General features: G+C 35.8%; 1 protein-coding gene across 1 annotated transcript in view; it reads right to left on the reverse strand.

Annotated features, from left to right (window-relative positions):
• Nucleotides 1-6,008, reverse strand: part of LOC149776217 (uncharacterized) — a 61,461-nt gene extending 55,453 nt beyond the window's left edge. The window contains exon 1 of the mRNA XM_089942600.1: nt 5,905-6,008. Coding sequence (XP_089798726.1) covers nt 5,905-5,939 — 35 coding nt within the window. The 5' untranslated portion in view covers nt 5,940-6,008. The remainder of the gene's footprint in view (nt 1-5,904) is intronic.
• Between the last annotated feature and the right edge of the window lie 15,190 nt (nt 6,009-21,198).

The raw sequence follows: 21,198 nt of genomic DNA on the forward strand, positions 1-21,198 counted from the left end.
AAGCAAGAGAAAGGCAAATGTAATCTCTGTTCAGTTTCATAATGACTGTGATCTTCCTTGTATACAAGGGTACTGCCATGATTTCAGTAACAGATTATAGTCCATTGTCAATTAATACTGATGAATCAATTCCTGATTTAATGACATGAGCAAATCATACTATGCCAAAAACCACATGGCTAATTTAATCTTCCTAGAGATATAGCTGAAACCTAATTTAGCATCCATGTAATTCTAGTCAAGGCCAAATTATGTTCAAGAGGCCCATAGATTAATGATACTGTCAGCTGGGAAATGAAGCTAACAATACAGATATGAAAATAATAACAGCTGTTGGTTGAAATTTGTGTAAATATCAATGGTCAATGCATTTGACAGCCAATGGCGATATATAAAAAAATACCAATGAAGACATATATGTAGAAATATTTATAGACACATTAGAAACAAAATGTTTTTAGCCAAGGTTAAAACAATGACAGCTTTACCAATGGTTTCAGATCAATGATTTGGCTGTACTGATAAAAATAACAGAACAGTGGATCAAAGAATAAGGGTTTATTTTCAATAAAGAAAAAGCAATTACCCTTTCAAAATGAGATGATCAAATGCCTTTCTGAATGATTATAACTGACAATTATTTTGTGTTCTTTTCAAAATCTTATGTTCAATTATTATGAAAGAGATAATAAACCCTATATAGTACTGAATACATAATATAATAATTTCATTGGGCACAGAATATTTTAAAGTTTACTTACCTGTAGTTAATATAAATAAAAAATAATTAAAGCATTAATTTGAACAGTGAGGATGAATAAAGTAAATCTGACATTGTTTCATGCATCATAATTAAGATAATGACAATGATGATAATGAAAAAAAACAAGCAAAAACCATTTGAAAAAAACTTTTCTATAATACTGTTAAATCTGAAGTAAAGATGTGCATGGAACAAAGGATTAACTATATAAATTAAATCTGTTTTCTTTTTTCTGTTTTCATCTCTGGTGTTGGACTGTGCAAGCACCTTACATTTGCAGATCCTGTCTAAAGTGTCATCAGTTTATGATGAAGCCTATTTTATATGTACTTATTTTTCATGATTTATGTACTTCATGACTGATCCAAAATTTCAAAGTCATCGAAATGGAGTAAATATCACCCAATCAAAATGTTAGATACATCATATGTGCACCCCCCCAACAAACTTACCTTCTGTGGATCAATATTCCTGCTGCCACCTTACAGATCATTGTTATGTTTGAGAATATTTGCTGGGGCTATTTTTCTCCATGACTCGATGATTTTAGGAAAGTTTTTGCTGATAATTTATTTTAATTCCTCTTTATTAAATTTGGTACTACGAATGTAAAGTCACCTGGTCCTTTATACCCTTCTGTTATTTTATAATGATTGAGAAATGGTTCTCTAGAGTGTGGAGAAGAAATAACTTGTTTAAATACTTTTTCAATGAAAGTTTTATAACATAATCATAATCTGATTCTACTTGATTTAGATATTGTATTGTTTCATTTTGTATCATCATTATAGTATTGTGATAATGACGAAAACAGATTTTGTATTTTATTGATTGATTGATCTCAGAATTAATGGGATTGGAATACATTTTACAAACATCCATGTATCTTAACTCTTCACTAAAAGCATAAATATTATATATATCATCAGTTCCATTTTAGGAAAAATATTTCGATATTTTGAAATGTTTATAAATATTTTCTTATCTGTGAGAAAATCATCTCCTTTTAGTTATGGTGGTCCTTGATAAACAGGATCTCTGGCCATCCTAACACACCTTGGATCGATTACTGATACATACACATGTATCTACAGCATATTCTAGAGTGTTTATTTCTATTGCAGCTGAAAATGCTGGTTTGTGAACAGTGATAGCAATTTTGGATTCTCTTCCTGTAATAGACTTAATTCATCGTTGATTTGTTCAGTCTGATAACTACCTGTAGGTATACTCACAACTTGCCAATTGGGAGTTCCATCTGGTTTATTTTTATTTGCAAATATCAAAGAATTATTTGCTGGTAATCCACTGAATGAATTTGATCTAATATTTGGCCAACTATGATATACTTGTACTTGTGCTAGTGCTATTTCTTTTGCTGGAATTGCAGTTGGAAAGTTTATGCTAAATTCAGAATTGGTTGAGCTTACTGAAATCATCGTAGTTTTTTACAGAGTTGTGATAATGACAATCTGCTGTAATAACTTGTTCAGAGTTGACATTATTATTATTATCATTATTTAACTCAGGCATGGATTCTATCACAGTCATTACTTCTTTGTAAATCTTAATCATCTCCATGAACTCAAGACCTGATATTTTTCCATCACTAAGACTTGATGATATTAACAAAGATAAATGGAGTATGCTAACATCGCTGTATGTAATTTTATTATATAATCATGTAATTTTGTGTTTGTACATGTGCATATTTTTTTGCGATGATATTAGGAAGGCCAGCAATTGTTGTTGCAGCTGAAACACAAATTGTTATAACTGCTGGCAATGTAATTGTTATTGTTGATAGTAATACACTGGTTCCAGTGATAACAGCAGACACCGAATGCATAATTATGTCAATGACAACTATATGTCTACAATATTTTCTTACTTTAACTGTATACTTATCAATGATATTTTTATTTCTGTTTGCCATTCACGTGCTTGATTGTATCTGTAATGTTAAATGTTGACTGGGGAGCTCATTATATTGTAAGTAGGTGGTACTTTAGCAACTAATTCAAGACACCAATAGTACAACAGTGTAAAGCTGAACCAATGTCACCTTTTGCCGATTATGCTGATATTGCATATAGCTGATTATTAAAATTGCCGATACCAATTATGAGATCGATTATTTCAAGAAACCTCCTGTTCTACAGTTAGTGGAAGTACTAGCATTTGATTTGTAAGTAAACCATGCCCTATTTTTGTTATAAATAACTATGCCTAAAATGGGTACGGATTTATGTTAACAGTTCAAATGTGGTCTCAAGCTACCATACATGTGGTAACTATTTCCCACATTTTATATCCCACCTTATTTCTTATTGTTAACTCATATATGCAAATAAAGCTCTTTGCTAAATAACTATTTACTCCTAATTAGTATTTTTGGGGCACATATGCTCTGTGATATGTTTTTTCATTCCTTCTTTAAAATTTAATGATGGTAATCAATGCTTATATATACAGTAGAGTAATGCCAGGTCAAGTTGACTCGTGTAAGTTTCATTGGTAGGAATGGAGATCATAATTTGCTTGTCAATAAAAAATCTACAGCATTCAGTGATCATTCCTGGGATTTAGGAAGCAATTCACTAACAAGCAAAGCATGTAAAGCACAGCAAAAAAAAGGTTTCTGAACTCCTGGTTGATGGAGATGTACTTTGTGAAGCTAGCCATAAAAGGGGGGGGGGATTTAATTCATGAAAGGGTAAAATCGACGGTAGCATTATATGTCACTTATCTTACATTGCAAAGTACGATCGAAGGGTTTTAGTATTAAAATGTCATTATCTAAATAAAGTTTCTTACAAAACTATTATTTGGAAAATAATATACATAATATAGATTTGCTTAATTGCTGATGTTTCATTAAAAAAAGACAGACTGTAGATATTTTTTCATTTGATAATGCATTTTTTTCAAGTGACAACAGTTTGACCTATGCACTAACGGTGATACGCAATGTAAGGACCATGGAAGTAGTGCAAAACAATAATGTAATGATTTATTTTGTAATATTATGGCTGTAATGCTTGTCGTCAATAAAGTAATAACTATCCCATCTTTTCAATTTTCACTGCCTATTACATTAGTCTTGGAAAAATATTCACTACTTATTCTGGCAACATTTTTTGAAAATTAGCAACAAAATTTTGAGATTGGCGATTTATTTTGGCGTCAACTTTTAAAAGGCCAGGATCATCCCTGTAATGTGTATGCTGGAAGTTCAACAGCCACATGAGGCCTCATTGGCTGGTTGGCTGCTGTGATTGGGATAAGTGCATGCATGGTACTGATAATTTGTTGTGAGCAGACAATCAGTGGTAGTTTACAGCATGTTAAAAAGTATTTACTTTTAAGAATATACTGTCTTTCAATTAACCCCCAAATCAAATATTTATTCCTTAATTTCCACTATTTAATTCTGATATAAAAGTCAAGCCATGTCAAGATGAATGTTATGATTAAATTTATATTTTGGAAATTTGTTTACATTGGCACCGATTATTTCTGCTGATACTGATTGTTCCACTAATTGGCCCGATTATGAGTATGGCTGATTCATCGGTACAACACAGGGTTCCCATTTTCTTTGGGTTCCACCACAAATGTTCCCTTGTCAATTTTATCCAACATAAGTAACATATATCCAGAGGATCCAGTTAGTGGATAATGCAGTGAAATTGTGGTAGATATAATGAATGTTGTAGTACCAGGTACTGATAATCTGTATAGCCCGGTAACCTCAGCATGATGTTTAATGGATTTATTTAGTGGTGACCATAACGTTGATCCAGATGCTACTGTATACACTACACTGTCGGTAATTGTTTTATGTCAACGAGTTTAATGTCACTGACTAGTGAACTTCCAAAAAATTCATTAATGGCTCTATTTATGTTTCTACAAAAATTCAAAAACATTTGTACACGATTAGAATATTCACATCTAAATGTGATCATTCCACCATTCGTTGTCATTAATGAGTTCATCATAGGAATGTTGCTATCATCGACATATTTCTTTGTTGCAGCATCATTGTTTAATTCTGGTTCTCCAAGACCAGTAATTTTATTATTAATGTTAAAAAAAACAGTCATTGTACCACCTGCGGTTAATAAATGATCATTGATCTCAGTTCTGATCGTGTTGTTGTTGCTGTCTACATATCTTTTTGTTACCACATCATCTGATTTTGGTTCTCTAACATTAAAAATTGCATTATTATTCTAATTGAGATCACCGTACATAATATCCCCAATTCTTCAGAAATGTCCAGCAATTTCTCCCAGGATTGATAGAACTGATTCCACTGATTTTTTTATACTGTTTTTAGTAAACGCCACTAAGTTATCTTCTATTTCATCTATAATATCTGTCAATGGGTCCTTACTTGTCTTTAATCGTCCTTGTTTATCTTGAAAAACAAAGATTTCATTTTGCTCCACATTTGCAAGACTCAAAAGATTAGCGAGTTCATCCCTGACCGCATTATGTATTGCATATTTAGATAAGTTGCCTTAAGGTTAGTCAGAGAAGACCTTCCGTAAATACCTACCATTATGCTTTAAGATCTGTTTAAAATGTTGGACCGTTTGCTTGTATACTCATGCATGACTTTATGAAGTGGTAATAGGGACTTTGAGTGTCGAGTACAGCAATTACTTCACGCCTGCATATTGGCAGATCTGTTATTGTCTGCATTGGTAATGCTGAATACCAAATTGGAGATTTTATTGTGTTTATGTACTTTAAAATTCTTTTGGTGGAGCAAACCCATACGAATCAAAATAAATAATTCCACGTGAAGAATATAACCAAACTATTCTTGAGGCATAATTTACAAATGTATGTGGTATATAAAAGGAAATGTGCTTCGGCCAATCCAGAATTTGCAGCTTTAATTACTCAGAATTTAGAATTATGAGTGTATGTCCAATCCAAAAGCCATATTATGTGCAAAGCTTGTTTTTACATTGTATGACTATGTGACTGAGAATACAGTACTCGATGTAGCAGAGCCTCTAATAGTCCTAAAATGTAATACGTCTCCATTAATATTTGTGTTTTTAGGGTTGTAAAACTTAAAAATATTTTCAATATCATGTAAACCAGAAATGTCGGTTCTATACCATGGAATGCATGTTTGTTCTGGGATTTCCATCATCTGTCACATTCTTCTGCAAGAACAACTTTTTGGTTACAGAAATAGCAAAGATAGTGCGAATGATATCCGTTTCATTCGGAATACCGTCGTCTCTTTCCAACCCCAACGAGCCGAATCTTAGTTAGAATATCGTTCGAGGTGGCACACTAAAGTTGCGTATTTTGCAGATTTTTCAAGAAATAGAATTTCCAAGGATTATATTACTTGTTATAGCTATTTATAAACAACCATGAACATCACATTATTAAAATAATATTTTATGATCTTTATTTTGGTGTATAATTGATGTGTATAATATGTGTTATAGCGTACTCAGTACAGCTTGGCCTTGATTCAGATGTGCAGTTAACGATATCTCTGCTTGGTCGTTTTGACATCCCGGACTTTCTATGTCAACATCCTCTCGATTGTGCATGTTGCAACTTACACCTGTCACTCTCTCATTAGTTCATAATATCTGTAAAGTGCCCCTAAATAGATCCCTTTTCCTAGGATCGGCACATTGCTCGACCATTTCCGCCAAGTCGTCAAATAATCCTGGTTGTCATTGCGAACTATATTGTTAAATACTTTCGGTTATATGTAGCAATAAAGGGGGCGAAATGAAACAATGCCACAATCAAAACAATCTAGGGCAAACTGATGTGTGCTCCTGCTATCAATCCAAAAGTGTTCTCCATGTTATAGCAGTGTTAGGGACCAGCTTCGCACTGCTAAAAGAGACCGCCGTAAAACTGAGAGGCTTTGGCTTTCCACCAGACTCACTATTCATAAGCAAATCTATGAAGCCACTAAGAAGAATGTCACATATATAGTCCATGCAGCGAAATCAGCCCACTACACTACTAAGATCATGGAAAGTTCCAGCTGCAAAGAGCTCTTCGAGATTACTAACAAGCTAATGTCAAGGAACAAATCTACACCACTTCCAACTACCTTCTCTCCAGTCGACCTTCCGGACATGTTTGCAAATTTCTTCCGTGACAAAGTATAAACCATTAGAGATACGCTTGACACCACAATTTCAACTGACTCGTCGTCACCATACAGTTGGGATACAGAATTTGAGCGGCAACCATTAGCAGCATTAGAACCTGTCTCTATGGATTTCGTACGTACAATCCTGATGAAGATTGCACCAAAGTCACGTGAACGTGATCCAGTTCCAACATCATTGCTGCTTGAGTGCTTAGATCCAGTATTGCCTTCTCTAACTGATATTATTAATATCTCTCTCATCCGGGGAATTCCCATCATTTTTAAAAACTGCCATTGTAAAGCCTCTGCTGAAGAAATCAATACTAGACCATAACGATTTAAAGAACTACCGCCCAGTTTCTAATCTCCCATTCATATCAAAAATCTTAGAAAATGTTGTTCTATCCCAGCTTGTATCTCATCTAAATTCAAACAGTCTTTTTAGCAATATACAATCTGCATATCGGCGTTGCCACAGTAATGAAACTACTCTTCTGAAAGTAGTTAATGACATTCTCTCTGAGCAGCAGAGAGGGTGAACAGACCACTTAGGGGAATGGTCACCCTTGTGTTTTACCAAAAAAAAATAGTGACCACTCATAGAGGTCAATTACCACGTCTACGATTATTGTTTGTCCCAAACAGAATTGTAGACGAACCCTCTCTGCTGCTCCTCTTCTGCTGATATTAATTAAATTATTATGTTATAATAAAATGGTACATCCAGAATCTCATACTGCAAGAACAGCACGAGAACGATTAGAAACAATTAAAAAATTTCTTCCTGTCAGAGACTCATTTAGAAAAAATCTGCAAGCGCAGCAAGAATCAAAAGTTGAGTTTGAAGAAGACACTAAAAAACTGTTTAAGCCCGTCACTGCGGCTACTGAACAAGTTACAACTGTCATCAAAGAAGATCTTCTTCCGGTATCAAAACAAACTGCGGCGCAGGCTAAAAAAATAGCAAGAAGAACTAAACAGGCAAAGAAGATTTTACGAGACCTTCCAACTGACATAGCCGCAGCTCAGCCTCCACCTGTTGGTGAGGAAATACTTAAGGGTATTGGAGAACTTCGTACTGAAGTCGCCGATGTGAGAAAAAAACTTGCATCTAAATCCAAATCAGGAGGAGAGAGCTTAAAATATATTGCAAGATTTAACGAAGGAGTTGTTGAGGAAATTAGAAATATTGAAAGAGAGAGATTACCTGAGATGATATCAAAAAATATATCTAATAAATCTAATTTTTTAAAACCCTTTTATGGAAAAACAACTGATTATGATTTCATTAAATGGATATATCGCGTATATTACAATAAAAAACAAGCTAGAGGTCAAGAATTTAAAAGATTTAATGAAGAAGTAAATAGACTTAGAGGGAGACGGGAACAACCAAAACAAGGAGAGTCCTCCCAGTATCAGCTTCCTCAACCTCTGCAACAAATAGAACAACAACAATCTTCTTCGCCACAGCAAAGGTTGATGTCGGAAATTAAAAAGGCTAAAGAGTCACTTAAATCACCCTCCTCGAAGAAAATTCCTTCACCTTTACGTAAAATTTCTGCACCGAAAATGACATTTACACCGACAGATTCACCATCTGGATCACCCCCGGACACCACTGAAGTACTTACTCCGGTAATGCAACCACCACCTCAAGATGAACCTAAAACAGGACGTGGTTTATGTCCCGATAATATCATCAATGACGTATCACGGTTAGAAGTTCTCATAGGAGGAAAACGTGCCGGAAATAATTCACCAGAAATAACCAATGAAGCAGCTGATATTTGTCGGCGACTATTTCAAGGTGGTATCATGGATATTGGCGTTTACCGAGAACTTATTGATGAGCTCGTTGATGATTAGTTGTTAGATAAATGGTAAATAAAATAAGATGATTGTGCATGATAATCATCGTAAACCCACACAGGTTAGAGCGGTAAACTCACGATTACCAATCTATAGTGTTATTTACGGAGATGGACTTGGTGATGTCATTCGGGGATTATTCACGAGGATAGCTCCAAAAGTAGCGCCTGTTGCAAAACAATTATCGATGAAGGCTATTGATATTGTTCGTGATAAAGCTCCTGGTGCAATTGTCAATGTTGCTGGTAAGGCGTTCTCGGCGATCAAAGAAAGACTAGCACGATTATTGCGACGAAAACAACAACCACCGGTGAAACTGGCAAGTACTGAGGTGATGCCCGCAGACGTAAGTAAAATAATAAATCAGGCTGCAAATCAAAAACTAGCGGCGATATCTGAAGAAGCAGAAAAAAATATAACAGCAAATTTAATAGCAGGAAGTGGTCTTCGTCGACGATGATCATCATTTGGAAAAATGGTAACTATAATAAAAATGTTCAGGCGCGAATCAGACCCAGCATTTGATATGGAGGCACCTGTCCTTAAGTACGAGTCGGTACGTGATTATCAATTTTATTCTTATGACGCAAGAATACCAAATCATCGGGGGAGAATCGAATTACAGGTTCATGATACAAGTAGATATTTCTTGCCCGCTGAAGCGTTTATTGAAGTAGAAGGTAGACTTGTAACGAATGTTGTAGCTAATACGCCATATGCTGCTAATATAATTTGCGTGTTGGTTTTGTCAACAACGGGATCATGGCATTATTTAGTGGCGCCACATACATGATTGATGGAAAAAATATTGAATCAGTTCAGAATGATGTCGACGTTGCTACAACAATAATTGGTCTGGCGAGATATTCTGACGACTTTACAAGATCAGCTGGTCCAACAATGATGTTTGCTAAGGATATTACTGACAACGCTGATCATGTTCAGTATATCAAAATACGAACACCACAAAATACTGCGGTTAATCCACAACCAGTTGATTTTGAGCACGCAGACAGACCAGGTGCTGAGTTTGATATTATAGGAACCGTTAATGCGACTTACAACCTGGGATTTGCAACACGCCGGGCGGCGCTGTCGGGAGATAATAGAAATTTTTCGTGTGCAATTCCATTATCACACATCTTTGGATTCTGCAGAAATGTTAGAAAAGTCATCTTTGGAGCTAAACACACAATTGTGCTCGTAAGAAAAAGTGATGATAATGATGCAATCTGGCGAGGTGCTGGTGTTGCCGAGGGTAAAGTAAATATATCAAAACTTTCACTATGGATGCCAGTAATGACTCCATCTATTACTGAGGAACAAAAATTACTATCTTTTATGGATCAAGGCGGTAAATCATTGCTATCATGGTTAACAGTAACCACAGATGCTGCTCAAAGCAATATTAATGGTTTATTTACATGGCATATAGCATCACAACAGGGTGTTTCTGCACCACGACATATTTTTATTGCACTACAAGATAATGCTCGGACGAATAATCAAGAACGTTCACATATGATATTTGACAACCTTGGAGTTAATGAAGTTTCCTTACGGATAAATGGACATCAAGAACCAGCCGAGGATATACAACTAAATTTTGTTCAAAATCATGTAGCGCGCGCATATCATCGTTTAATGTCATTCATGGGACGTGATCAAAATATAGATACCGGGTTGCAAATATCACAACTAGATTTTACAGGTCTATATCCGATTTATTATTTTTCACTAGAACATCTTGATTTATCCAAACAATCTGTTGTTGATATACACTTTCGAGCTCATGTTACTAACCCTCCTCCTGATATACCCCACCAATTGTTCCCGGCTTCTACAGAGCGATCGCGGTCATACTTAGCGACAAGGCCATGTTACTTGAAGGTGGCAGTGGTCGAATGAGGATCGTTGATGCACCGGTGGAAAATCTTTAATCGTGTTATTTAGAAAAATATATTTTATATAAAAATGTCGTATAGTCATGTTAATGTTACTCTGACCCCGGGTCAGGTAAAAAAGCTTCAATCAAAAACCGCCAACAAATGCGGAACTAAAATATCACTAAAACGAGATCATATTAGTGGTGGTCCAAACAAATTATCGTTGACAAATAATCAGATTAAACATTTCAATAAAGCCCTAGAATCAAAAACTGGAGTTCAATTCCATCTCTCCCCGAGCGCCATCAAAGACATGGTTAAAACGGGTGGTATATTCCCACTACTTGCGGCCATTCCGGCATTAATAGCTGCGGCTGCTCCAGCCGTAGCAAAAGCAGCCGCGTTAGGTGCTGTTGGAACAGCCGCTGGAATGGCACTAAAGAAAGCAACAGGAAAGGGATACAAAAAAAAGGGACGCGGTCTAAGATTACCGGGATCTCGTTGGGGGAGAGGCCTAAGGCTTCCAGGGTCATTTCGTTAGACGTTCCAGCATCAAATTTTGATTTACTTGATGCCGCTAAAAAATTAAAAATATCCGCCTTTAGAGGTGTTTTTATGCGAGATCAATTACCGAAACAACCAAACAAACTAGAAACAGGTATTATTAATCTTGACAAACGTTCCGGACCTGGTACTCATTGGGTATCATACGCGGTTGACCCGCGTGGAATTGTTTATTTTGATTCGTACGGGTTAGCTCCACCTGTTGAATTTATCAAGTATGTCGCACCACTCCACGCAACAACTAGAGGTTCCAAAGTTTGGTATTCAACGCTACCCACACAAACAATGACAGATCCGCCAATATGCGGCCGTGAAGTAATTAATGTACTCGACGCTATATCAAAATCATCCAGGCCGCCACATAAAGTCGTGCACGATTATACAAGCAACCGATTTGTTGCGCGTAAAGCATTTTAAACAACGGATCTTATTATAATGGTTGACATTTACGGAAGATCTTCTACTAGTAAGAAAATAAAATCCGACGTTGATCTGTCAAAGTATGCGACTAAGGATGACCTCGCTGATATTATGAACCTGGCTGGAGTTGATCCAGATGAGGTTGTTATTTTTCAAGATCGATATGGTAAACTAAAAACCAGCAATATCAGATGGAATGATATAGTTCGACGAGTACTCGGTGCAGTTACAGATAATATTCCCGTGTTTACTGACGGTGGTAGAATCAGAGATTCAAGTATGTCACTTAAAACCATTAGAGATGAAATTGCAAAAAGTGTTGCTAATCGCGTGAGAAACACCGGTGACACGATGACAGGTGAACTTAGCATGAACGGGAACAAAATAGTAGCTGTAACAGCTCCAAAATCTGACAACGACGTCGCAAACAAACTATACGTCGACGACGTGGATGGAAAACTATCCACGCTGCGGGCCGAGTATGACGTTCACGTAACCGGTTTTACAAGGCTTCGAAGAAATTTTCAGAAAACCGATGATGCCATAAATAAGTTCTTTGGAAATCCTTCCGTCATCGATATAAAACTCGTTGATATCAAAAGTAACCTAGACACGATCAAACGAACACAGCTAGACATCGTAGCGGGAATTCCTGAGATTATCAATAAAACCAATCTGATTAAAATTCCAGCTGAAATAACTCCCGGGCATATCACAAACATCGTATGCACGGTATCATCGGGATTTGCAACATGGTCAAAACAAAATAATACCATCAAATATACCGCAACAAGCACTGGCGTGTACAGGCTATCTGTGTTTAGTGCTGCAAAATTTGAAATATTTACAACGTTTCCATGGCGTCATTCCACCGACAGGTTTTCCGGGGTTGTATCTGTTATATTAAATATCGGAGCCGAGGAAATATTTATTCTGGAAGCAGCTGATAGGACATTAACCGCAACATCCTTCTGGTGGTGTTTGGAATTTGTAGCTGAAGCACATCAATTGGTTACTGTATAAAAATATATATGGACGGTGCACAATACAGATACAATCAAGCGCGTGAATGGCAGGCGGCGCTAAAAGATCAAGTCGATCAATATACAGTAAAAGTAAAAAAATATCGACGACGATTGGTTATCGTTGATGTGATTGTTTATTCAGTATCCGCTGTTGTTGCTGGAACCGGTGTAATATTATCAGCGTTGACAACGATGGCACCAGTAGCTGTAACTATCTGTATTTCAGCAGCAACAACTATTGCAGGTGTGCTTGGTATCATCACAAAAAAAATATGTACTTGTACGAACGAAAAATTATCCGATTACAAAATAAAATTACATACAGCGACGGTAGCATACTCGAAATTATCCTCGTTGTTATCAGCGAGTCTCAGTGATGGAATTATATCTGATTTCGAATTTTCAATGATAACCAAAATATACGACGAAGGTATCGGTATTAAAGATACAAGTATCAATAATGACAGAATTACTCCAGCAGATCGTGACCAACACAACTCCGCCAAAGATAACGATGATCTCGGTAAGTTCAACTAATCCTGAATTTAGTGTTAATTTTCCTATTGCAATTCCAGTAAAAGAAATAGCACTAGCACAATTACGAGTATATTACAGCTGGCCAAATATCAGATCAAAATCATTTAATGGTACACAAGCAAATAATTCGCTTGTATTTACTAACAAGAACAAACCCGATGGAACACCTGACTGGGTTGTTGTTGGAATACCAACCGGCAGTTACGAGATTGAAGAGATCAGTGAGGAATTTGCGCGTAGAATAAAATCAATAACGGGAAAAGAATCAAAAATATCAATTAATGTTCATGAACCCACCCTGTCCTCGACGATTGAAATAAACTCGCCTGATTATGCCGTTGATATTTATAAATCTTCAATCAGATCCGTGCTAGGATGGCCTGAAATTCCCAGGGTGTATGAAGGACCACCAGAACCGAAAAAGTCTGATTATGTCACGGATAGGCAATCATATCATGAAATTAATCCATCATACGGGGAAAAACTACGTATTTTTAAAAATAAATTAATGTTTAGCCATTTTGTCTTTCACGACGATATTGAGGTATGGATTTTTCTAAGTCGGGAGGGGGAAACAGGACATGTTTTTGGTCTTCATCGAAATGATATTATTAAATATTTTCAGGAAATCAATCAAGAATGTAAAAAACAACTAGATCAACTGAATCAATATTTTAACGAACATATTTTTGACATATCAGCGTCATCGCGTGAAAAAATCATCACGCGTGTGGAAATATTAAATCAGCTTATATCAGATATGGAATATTTTAATAACCGAATAGTTCAAGCGATGGTTAGTTTAGAATCATTTAAAAAATTTGATGCATATAAATGGTTAGAAAAATATAAATTAACAGAAGCCGATGTACCAAATTTTAAATTTCCCGGGTATAGTGTAAATGAGTTAAGAAAATCTGTCAGTGATGTCATTGATGAGTTTTTTCCTAAAATACTCGATGCATGGAAAAAACTAGCACCACCTCCAACTGTTCTCAGATATGATAATGATCCACATGGCGGCGGAAGACACATATCTCCGGGGATCGTTAATATAACATCGACGGTCGCGGTCAATCTGGTTTGTGATGTAATCGATGGCAGCTATCAAATAGATCTCGGAAGATCAAATCAGGCTCAACAAGGATACATCCTGTACACGTTCACACCACAAGTTCCCCCTGGAAGTTTAATCGTGCAAGAACCAACTAATCCTGTGTATTTGCGGTGTCACAATAATATGTTAACACGAATCAATTTTAAACTCACAGACCACCTTAATCGCTTAATTGACATACGTGAAGAAGAGCTTGTAATAAATCTGTATGTGAAATCTTAAGGATTTCTGTCTAAGGACTTCCGTCGTAAGGATTTCTGTCTAAGGACTTTTGTCGTAGATCTTCGTGTAATGGAGGGTTTTACACGCGAGGATTTCTTAACAGTTAGAAGAACATTTGTAACAGAGATCAGAATCAAATTCGATCAACTTAAAAAAATATTTTATTATTACTAGCACAAATTTGTGTTTGGTACAAATTAATCGGCCCAGGCAACTAAAAAAGCTGGTCGATGAAAGTAAAATTAAAATTTCTATCACAAAAAAAATAATATTTATTAATTTTCCTGATTTTTACTGAAATTGTACAAATTACTTGATTTTGACTACCAACTACCCCCTCAGAAACATAAAAATGCACGAATTACTTGATTTTGACTACCAACTACCCCGTCAGAAACATAAAAATGCACGAATTACTTGATTTTGACTACCAACTACCCCGTCAGAAATAAGAAATTCTAACCTTGTCAAATTGTTCCTAATAAATTTTATTTATTATAAATTAATTTTATTTATTAATAATATTATTTTTACTGAGATTTTTATTTTTTTTTTACTAAAATACAACGAAATTGCTCAATTTTCCTGATTTTGACTACCAACTACCCCGTCAGAAATCAAGTAATTCGTGTATTTTTCTTTGATTTTGACTACCAACTACCCCGTCAGAATCAAACAATTCGTGCATTTTTCTTGATTTTAGTAAAAAAAAAAAATCATCAGTAAAAATAATATTATTAATAAATAAAATTAATTTATAATAAATAAAATTTATTAGGAACAATTTGACAAGGTTAGAACTTTCTTGATTTTGACTACCAATACACGTGGTCAGCGCTGACATGGACCCCAGTTACCAAAACTTTCATTTTCATTATCACCAGTAACGAGGTTACTTTGGATCGTTTCACCAGTAACGAAGTTACTTTGGATCATTTCACCAGTAACGAAGTTACCTTCTGACATTATTTTTCTTAATAGTCTTATGCGAGTACTAATCGTTTTCTTTGCCTCATACTCGTGGGATAATAACGACTTAATTCTTTCTACGGCGGTAGAAAGAGGAACGAACTCCTTCACATGATCATCTTCTACGGTAGCTAGCGACTGAAACATTGCCGATTGAATCCATTTCATGAGCCTGTATTCAGATGATAGTGTGTGTGTCCCCATGGTTTTACGTTCTTGTAAAATCTCAAAGTCAGAAACTATTTTTTCAGGATTAAGTTCATCAGATATATTAATTCCATCTTTTTTCAATTTTTTAATAGCGACAATTACATCATTGATATTTTCATGGTTCATTATATAATATATGAATCTTTAAAATAAAAAAAAAATATCCCAGAACACCTATCGAGTGTATTAGCGAGTTCGTCGGGATGTTTCAGGGACAGCACAACCAAGAACTCGTAGCTTGCCACCGCAATCTACCAAGTTCATTAGGCAAATATTCCCTCTACGAGAGCCCCTAACCCGCCAAACAACGGTCTAGAGGCCCAAGAGGGAGGACAGCACAATCCTCATTAAACTCGTAGCTTGCCACCGCAATCTACCAAGTTTAGAGGATATACATATAACATATAACTAACTAAGGACAGCACAGTCCTCATTAAACTCGTAGCTTGCCACCGCAATCTACCAAGTTTAGAGGATATACATATAACTAACTAAGGACGGCATAAACTCGTAGCTTGCCACCGCAATCTACCAAGTTTAGAGGATATACACATAACATATAACTAACTAAGGACAGCATAAACTCGTAGCTTGCCACCGCAATCTACCAAGTTTAGAGGATATACATATAACTAACTAAGGACGGCACAAGGACAGCACAATCCTCATTAAACTCGTAGCTTGCCACCGCAATCTACCAAGTTTAGAGGATATACACATAACATATAACTAACTAAGGACAGCACAAGGACAGCACAATCCTCATTAAACTCGTAGCTTGCCACCGCAATCTACCAAGTTTAGAGGATATACACATAACATATATACAATGAAATGGATATATACAATGAATGAAGAGCCCCTATCGAGTGTATTAGCGAGCTCAGATTATGAATGAAACGGCACTAACTAAGGACAGTACAAACATGTACGCTCAGCAAAAACCCACCCACAATAATTAATGCAGCGGGTGATACGAAAATATGTATCAACCACAAGTCAATATTGTGGTTGGGAATTTTGCTGAGCGGGGGGTTTTTTGCGGTTCCCCCCACTATTATAAAAATCGCAATTATGCGTACACCACCGACAAATTGTCAGCCATGGGGATTCGATCCTGGACCGCGAGCGTCACAGTCCAATACCATACTGATTGAGCTATCAAACATTGTTACGAACATATGTTTCGGAAGTTAATATATAGCTAGCTATATAGCTAAGGAACCAATATTTACACTAAACAGCGGTTTCTGAATAATAACAGTTTCTGTATTTATAACAGTTTCTGTATTTATAACAGCGGTTTCTGAATAGTAACAGTTTCTGTATTTATAACAGTTTCTGAATAATAACAGTTTCTGTATTTATAACAGTTTCTGAATAATAACAGTTTCTGTATTTATAACAGTTTCTGAATAAATACAGTTTCTGTATTTGTAGCGGTTTCTGAATAGTAACAGTTTCTGTATTTATAACAGTTTCTGAATAATAGTTTCTGTATTTGTAGCAGTTTTCCTAAGCAGACTGATAATCAATAATAACAGTGGCATGAACACACAACTGCAGGTCGATTACAATGACAACGGTTTCTGTTTCACACACAGCTTCCTACGGATCAATAACATTATCATGTGTTGTATAATGGGGAAATATTTAAAAAACATAAATAATACTTCTACGAGTAATTAGTTACGATGTAATTAGTTACGATGTAATTAGTTAAACTGACTAATTACGATCATAAAAAACCAACCATCTACGAAGAAAACTATATATTACAAAGTAATCTCCCCTTATGTAATCAAAAATTCAGTAGTGTATGGAGGACCTACTGTGACATAAATTAAAAAATTAATTCAATGTGGTGATGATAGTTAATAATGTGGTGATGATAGTTAATAATGTGGTGATGATAGTTATTGATACTCAAAGATAATTTTCTGCTTATATTTTTTCGATAAAGCTGTTTTATATATATTTTCTGCTACTTTTTGTACTGAATGCGGGTGAATATCAAAATATTTCGCAGCAGCACACATCGAACGAAACATAATTTCTTCACCAGTTTCCATGTTTGTGGAAATTACTACCCTTCTAGAAACTGTCTTACATCTTCCTGTATTTCCACATGCAGAGTTCATGCTTTGTGTGACAACACGAAGGTTGGATAAATTATTGTTTTGAGGATTCCCATCAATATGATCAATAACAAGACCGTCTTTGATCAAACCCTTGTGACACTCGTACGTAAATCTATGACAGCGATAATGTTTCTTCCCAACAGTAAATGTGAGATAACCAAAATTATTAACATAACCAACTGGTTTTTTTAACTTGCAGTGTCTGATGATACCATTAATATTTGATTCATAGTTTGTTATGACAGGATGTGGGACAAATATATTTTGCTTCATTATAATAATATTATATGTTTAAATCATTGTTTGTCTGAAATCTTGATATATAATCCCTCACGGATTTTATAGCGTTTTCACCGCTATTATTTTTTTTGGTCATAATATCTTTTAAGCTCTCTGAACCGTTTCCCGCCGCACTTCCCACATAATTCTGTCTTTCCTCGCACTCCAATACCACACCGTAGACATGGTATTGGTCCTAGACTTCCTCGTCGTATGTTTTGTGAGTGCATCCAACAAAATTCCTTTCTACAGGATTTGTTGCATCGATTTACTGAGCCGATCATCAACCATCTGCATTGAGACATTGTATATATATATATAATTTTCTTTATTTAAATATTTGTTTTAATTATATGAACAAGTTTGAGAGATTATCCCAAACTAGGCCTGTTAAATATAAATTCAACCTTGACAGATAATCTTCTGACTTGCCAGTACGAGATCTGGTTGATCCGAAAAATAAAAGTTTGATCTCGAAAATTCACGACGCCAAGAAAGAATTTTACACGGATGGTGCATCTCATACATGGTCAACGTTCAAGATTATACGCAACACTGGCAAAGTCAGTGTCGACAAAGTCACGGACGCTACAATGAATGACAAACGAGCGGCAACTATCATTAACTACATCGCTGAATACGAGGGCAATCAAAAATATTTCTTCAGAGTAAAATTTATTGTATTAACAGAAACAGATAGTTGGATTATCCGTGACAAATATGATCCTGTCCTTGGTAATAATAAAACTATCATATTAAGTAAAAATTCCAGACCGGGTCTATTGACTGGTATTGACAAACCGTATTATGAGCGAGCATATCCTGTAACAGCAGTTATTTATGGAATTTATGAGATAAATAAAAAACCTAACGTTGATAAACTAGCGCCGATGAAATTTTCAAGGTTAAATTGTGTGGCTGAACGAGTAATAGAACACTTTACAAACGCGATGCGTGGAAATGGATTAACTGATTTAAGGCGTGAAAAAATAAACTCGTGGGCTGATTCAGTTAAGGATACCGGTGCTACAATAAAAGATGTTGCTGAGTTAGGAAAAATATTAAAATTTCCAATAACTGTGGCGACAATAACGGGAGAAGTACTGTACCAGTCGAAATATAAATCGAAGGGAGCTCCAATAAATATTATCGATCATAACGCGCACGCATGGACTAACGCGGTAACAATATTTCCACGTGATCGAACTGTTCGATTTTACCCCACAGATAATTCTGTGGCAGATAATTCTGGGGCAGATAATTCTGGGGCAGATAGTATGTTTGATTTTATCAACGAAATAAGTAAAACCGATCCTGTATCGGTATGGTTATTTAAAAGTAATGAGGAGGGTGAATTTGATCAGTTTGTCAAACCGAACGGTGAAATATATCGCACAGAATCCCTCCATGACGAGATGAAAAATCTTGCGACGTTTTTACAGTGCAAGCACGCGGAAAATACTGACAAATTACTGACTAATTGTTTTACCGTTCCATCTGTTGCGGCTCATTTCGCCAGAGAACGAAATTCATGGAAACCAACACGATTTGATTTACTCGAGGACGTACGCGCAAGTTGCGTCGAATATGGACATGGCGGATTATGGAATACCAAATACAATTACAATGATGTTATTTCGGTTGATATGGTTGCATGTTATCCAGGAAGTTTTCTGGGATACGGAGATTGTTCTACGTACTTTGAAAGATTTGGTCACCCTACAAACGAGATGACGCGAGTGGCAATTAATGGACCATTACCTGATTTTGATCTGACTTGATTCGCCTGTATTGAGTCGTTCGAGTTTAACGAAAATCTTCACAAGATTTGTTATGTTTGGTTTGGCAGACATTTTTGTGAAAAACGTTGGGCACCTATAGTTTTGTTGCGATATATGCTAGATTGTGCGATACTGACATCGTTGGTGGTCAGTGAGGCAATTATATCATATCATGCACAGACCAAAGTTTGGTTGCCCATGTCAGATTCTGAAGTTATTAGCGAGTTTAAGGATGATATTCCTAATAAACTCAAAACCGCAAAAGATCTCGGTAGAAAAATTATAGGTAAATTTACTCAAGGTGGTGCATATGATTATAAAAGACATAACGCACGATTAATTTTAGATGATGCCGAGTACGATTTTATAATCGCTGATAAAACGGCGAAAAATACGTTTGTAAATCGAGAGAGTGTTTATTTATCCGACGGAACAAAATTAGGTACGATCGTTAGTTACATAAATGACGTATCCCCGCAATATACTCATCTAAGATCTTCCATGTTGGCTTATGTTTCTATAAATTTATTATCGATGATTAATAGATTTCCTGAGACCGCAGTCAGAGTCGCAACAGACTCATTTTATATTTCAAGTAAATATTTAGAACCTGTTATGAAATTTACAAGTAATGATGAACGATGGGGTTCGTGGAGAACAAAAAAGGAACTATTACACAATTACACAGAATCAGCAGATGTTCCAGTGAGAGATTTTTATCGTGAGGGTAATAAAATATCAGAAATGTCGAAAGCACCATCGTTGAGTGATCCAATAACCAGATATAAGACAATATATCTCAATGGACCTGGTGGATGCGGAAAAACAACTCGAACGATTAATGTTTTTAGAAATTCAGATATAATCGTGCTGACACCCACACATAGACTTGCACGTGAGATGAAACAGCGGCAAGTACAATCGTGCACGTATCATAGTTTCTTCCGATGGCGCGGAGATACATGGACTCCTGAACGGATAGGAGAAAAATATATACCTAAAATAATTATTTGGGATGAGATATGCATGGTGTCATTGGATACATTAAAAATGTTTCTTGATTGGTTGTTGACGAAAAATACCGCTATAATAATGTGTGGTGATCATGGTCAACCGCCGCCTTTTGTTGGACCATCTCCACATGATTGGTTAAAAAATTTCGTTGATTATTATGAAGAAATAGATGATGATCATAGAGCTCTTGATGCAAATTTGAAGGAGTTTAAAAAATTAATCAGATTACAATCAAACAAAATTC

The sequence above is a fragment of the Sinohyriopsis cumingii genome, chromosome 18 (genome assembly GCF_028554795.1).
Source record: "Sinohyriopsis cumingii isolate HCF-2022 chromosome 18, ASM2855479v2, whole genome shotgun sequence".
Lineage (NCBI taxonomy): Eukaryota > Metazoa > Mollusca > Bivalvia > Unionida > Unionidae > Sinohyriopsis > Sinohyriopsis cumingii.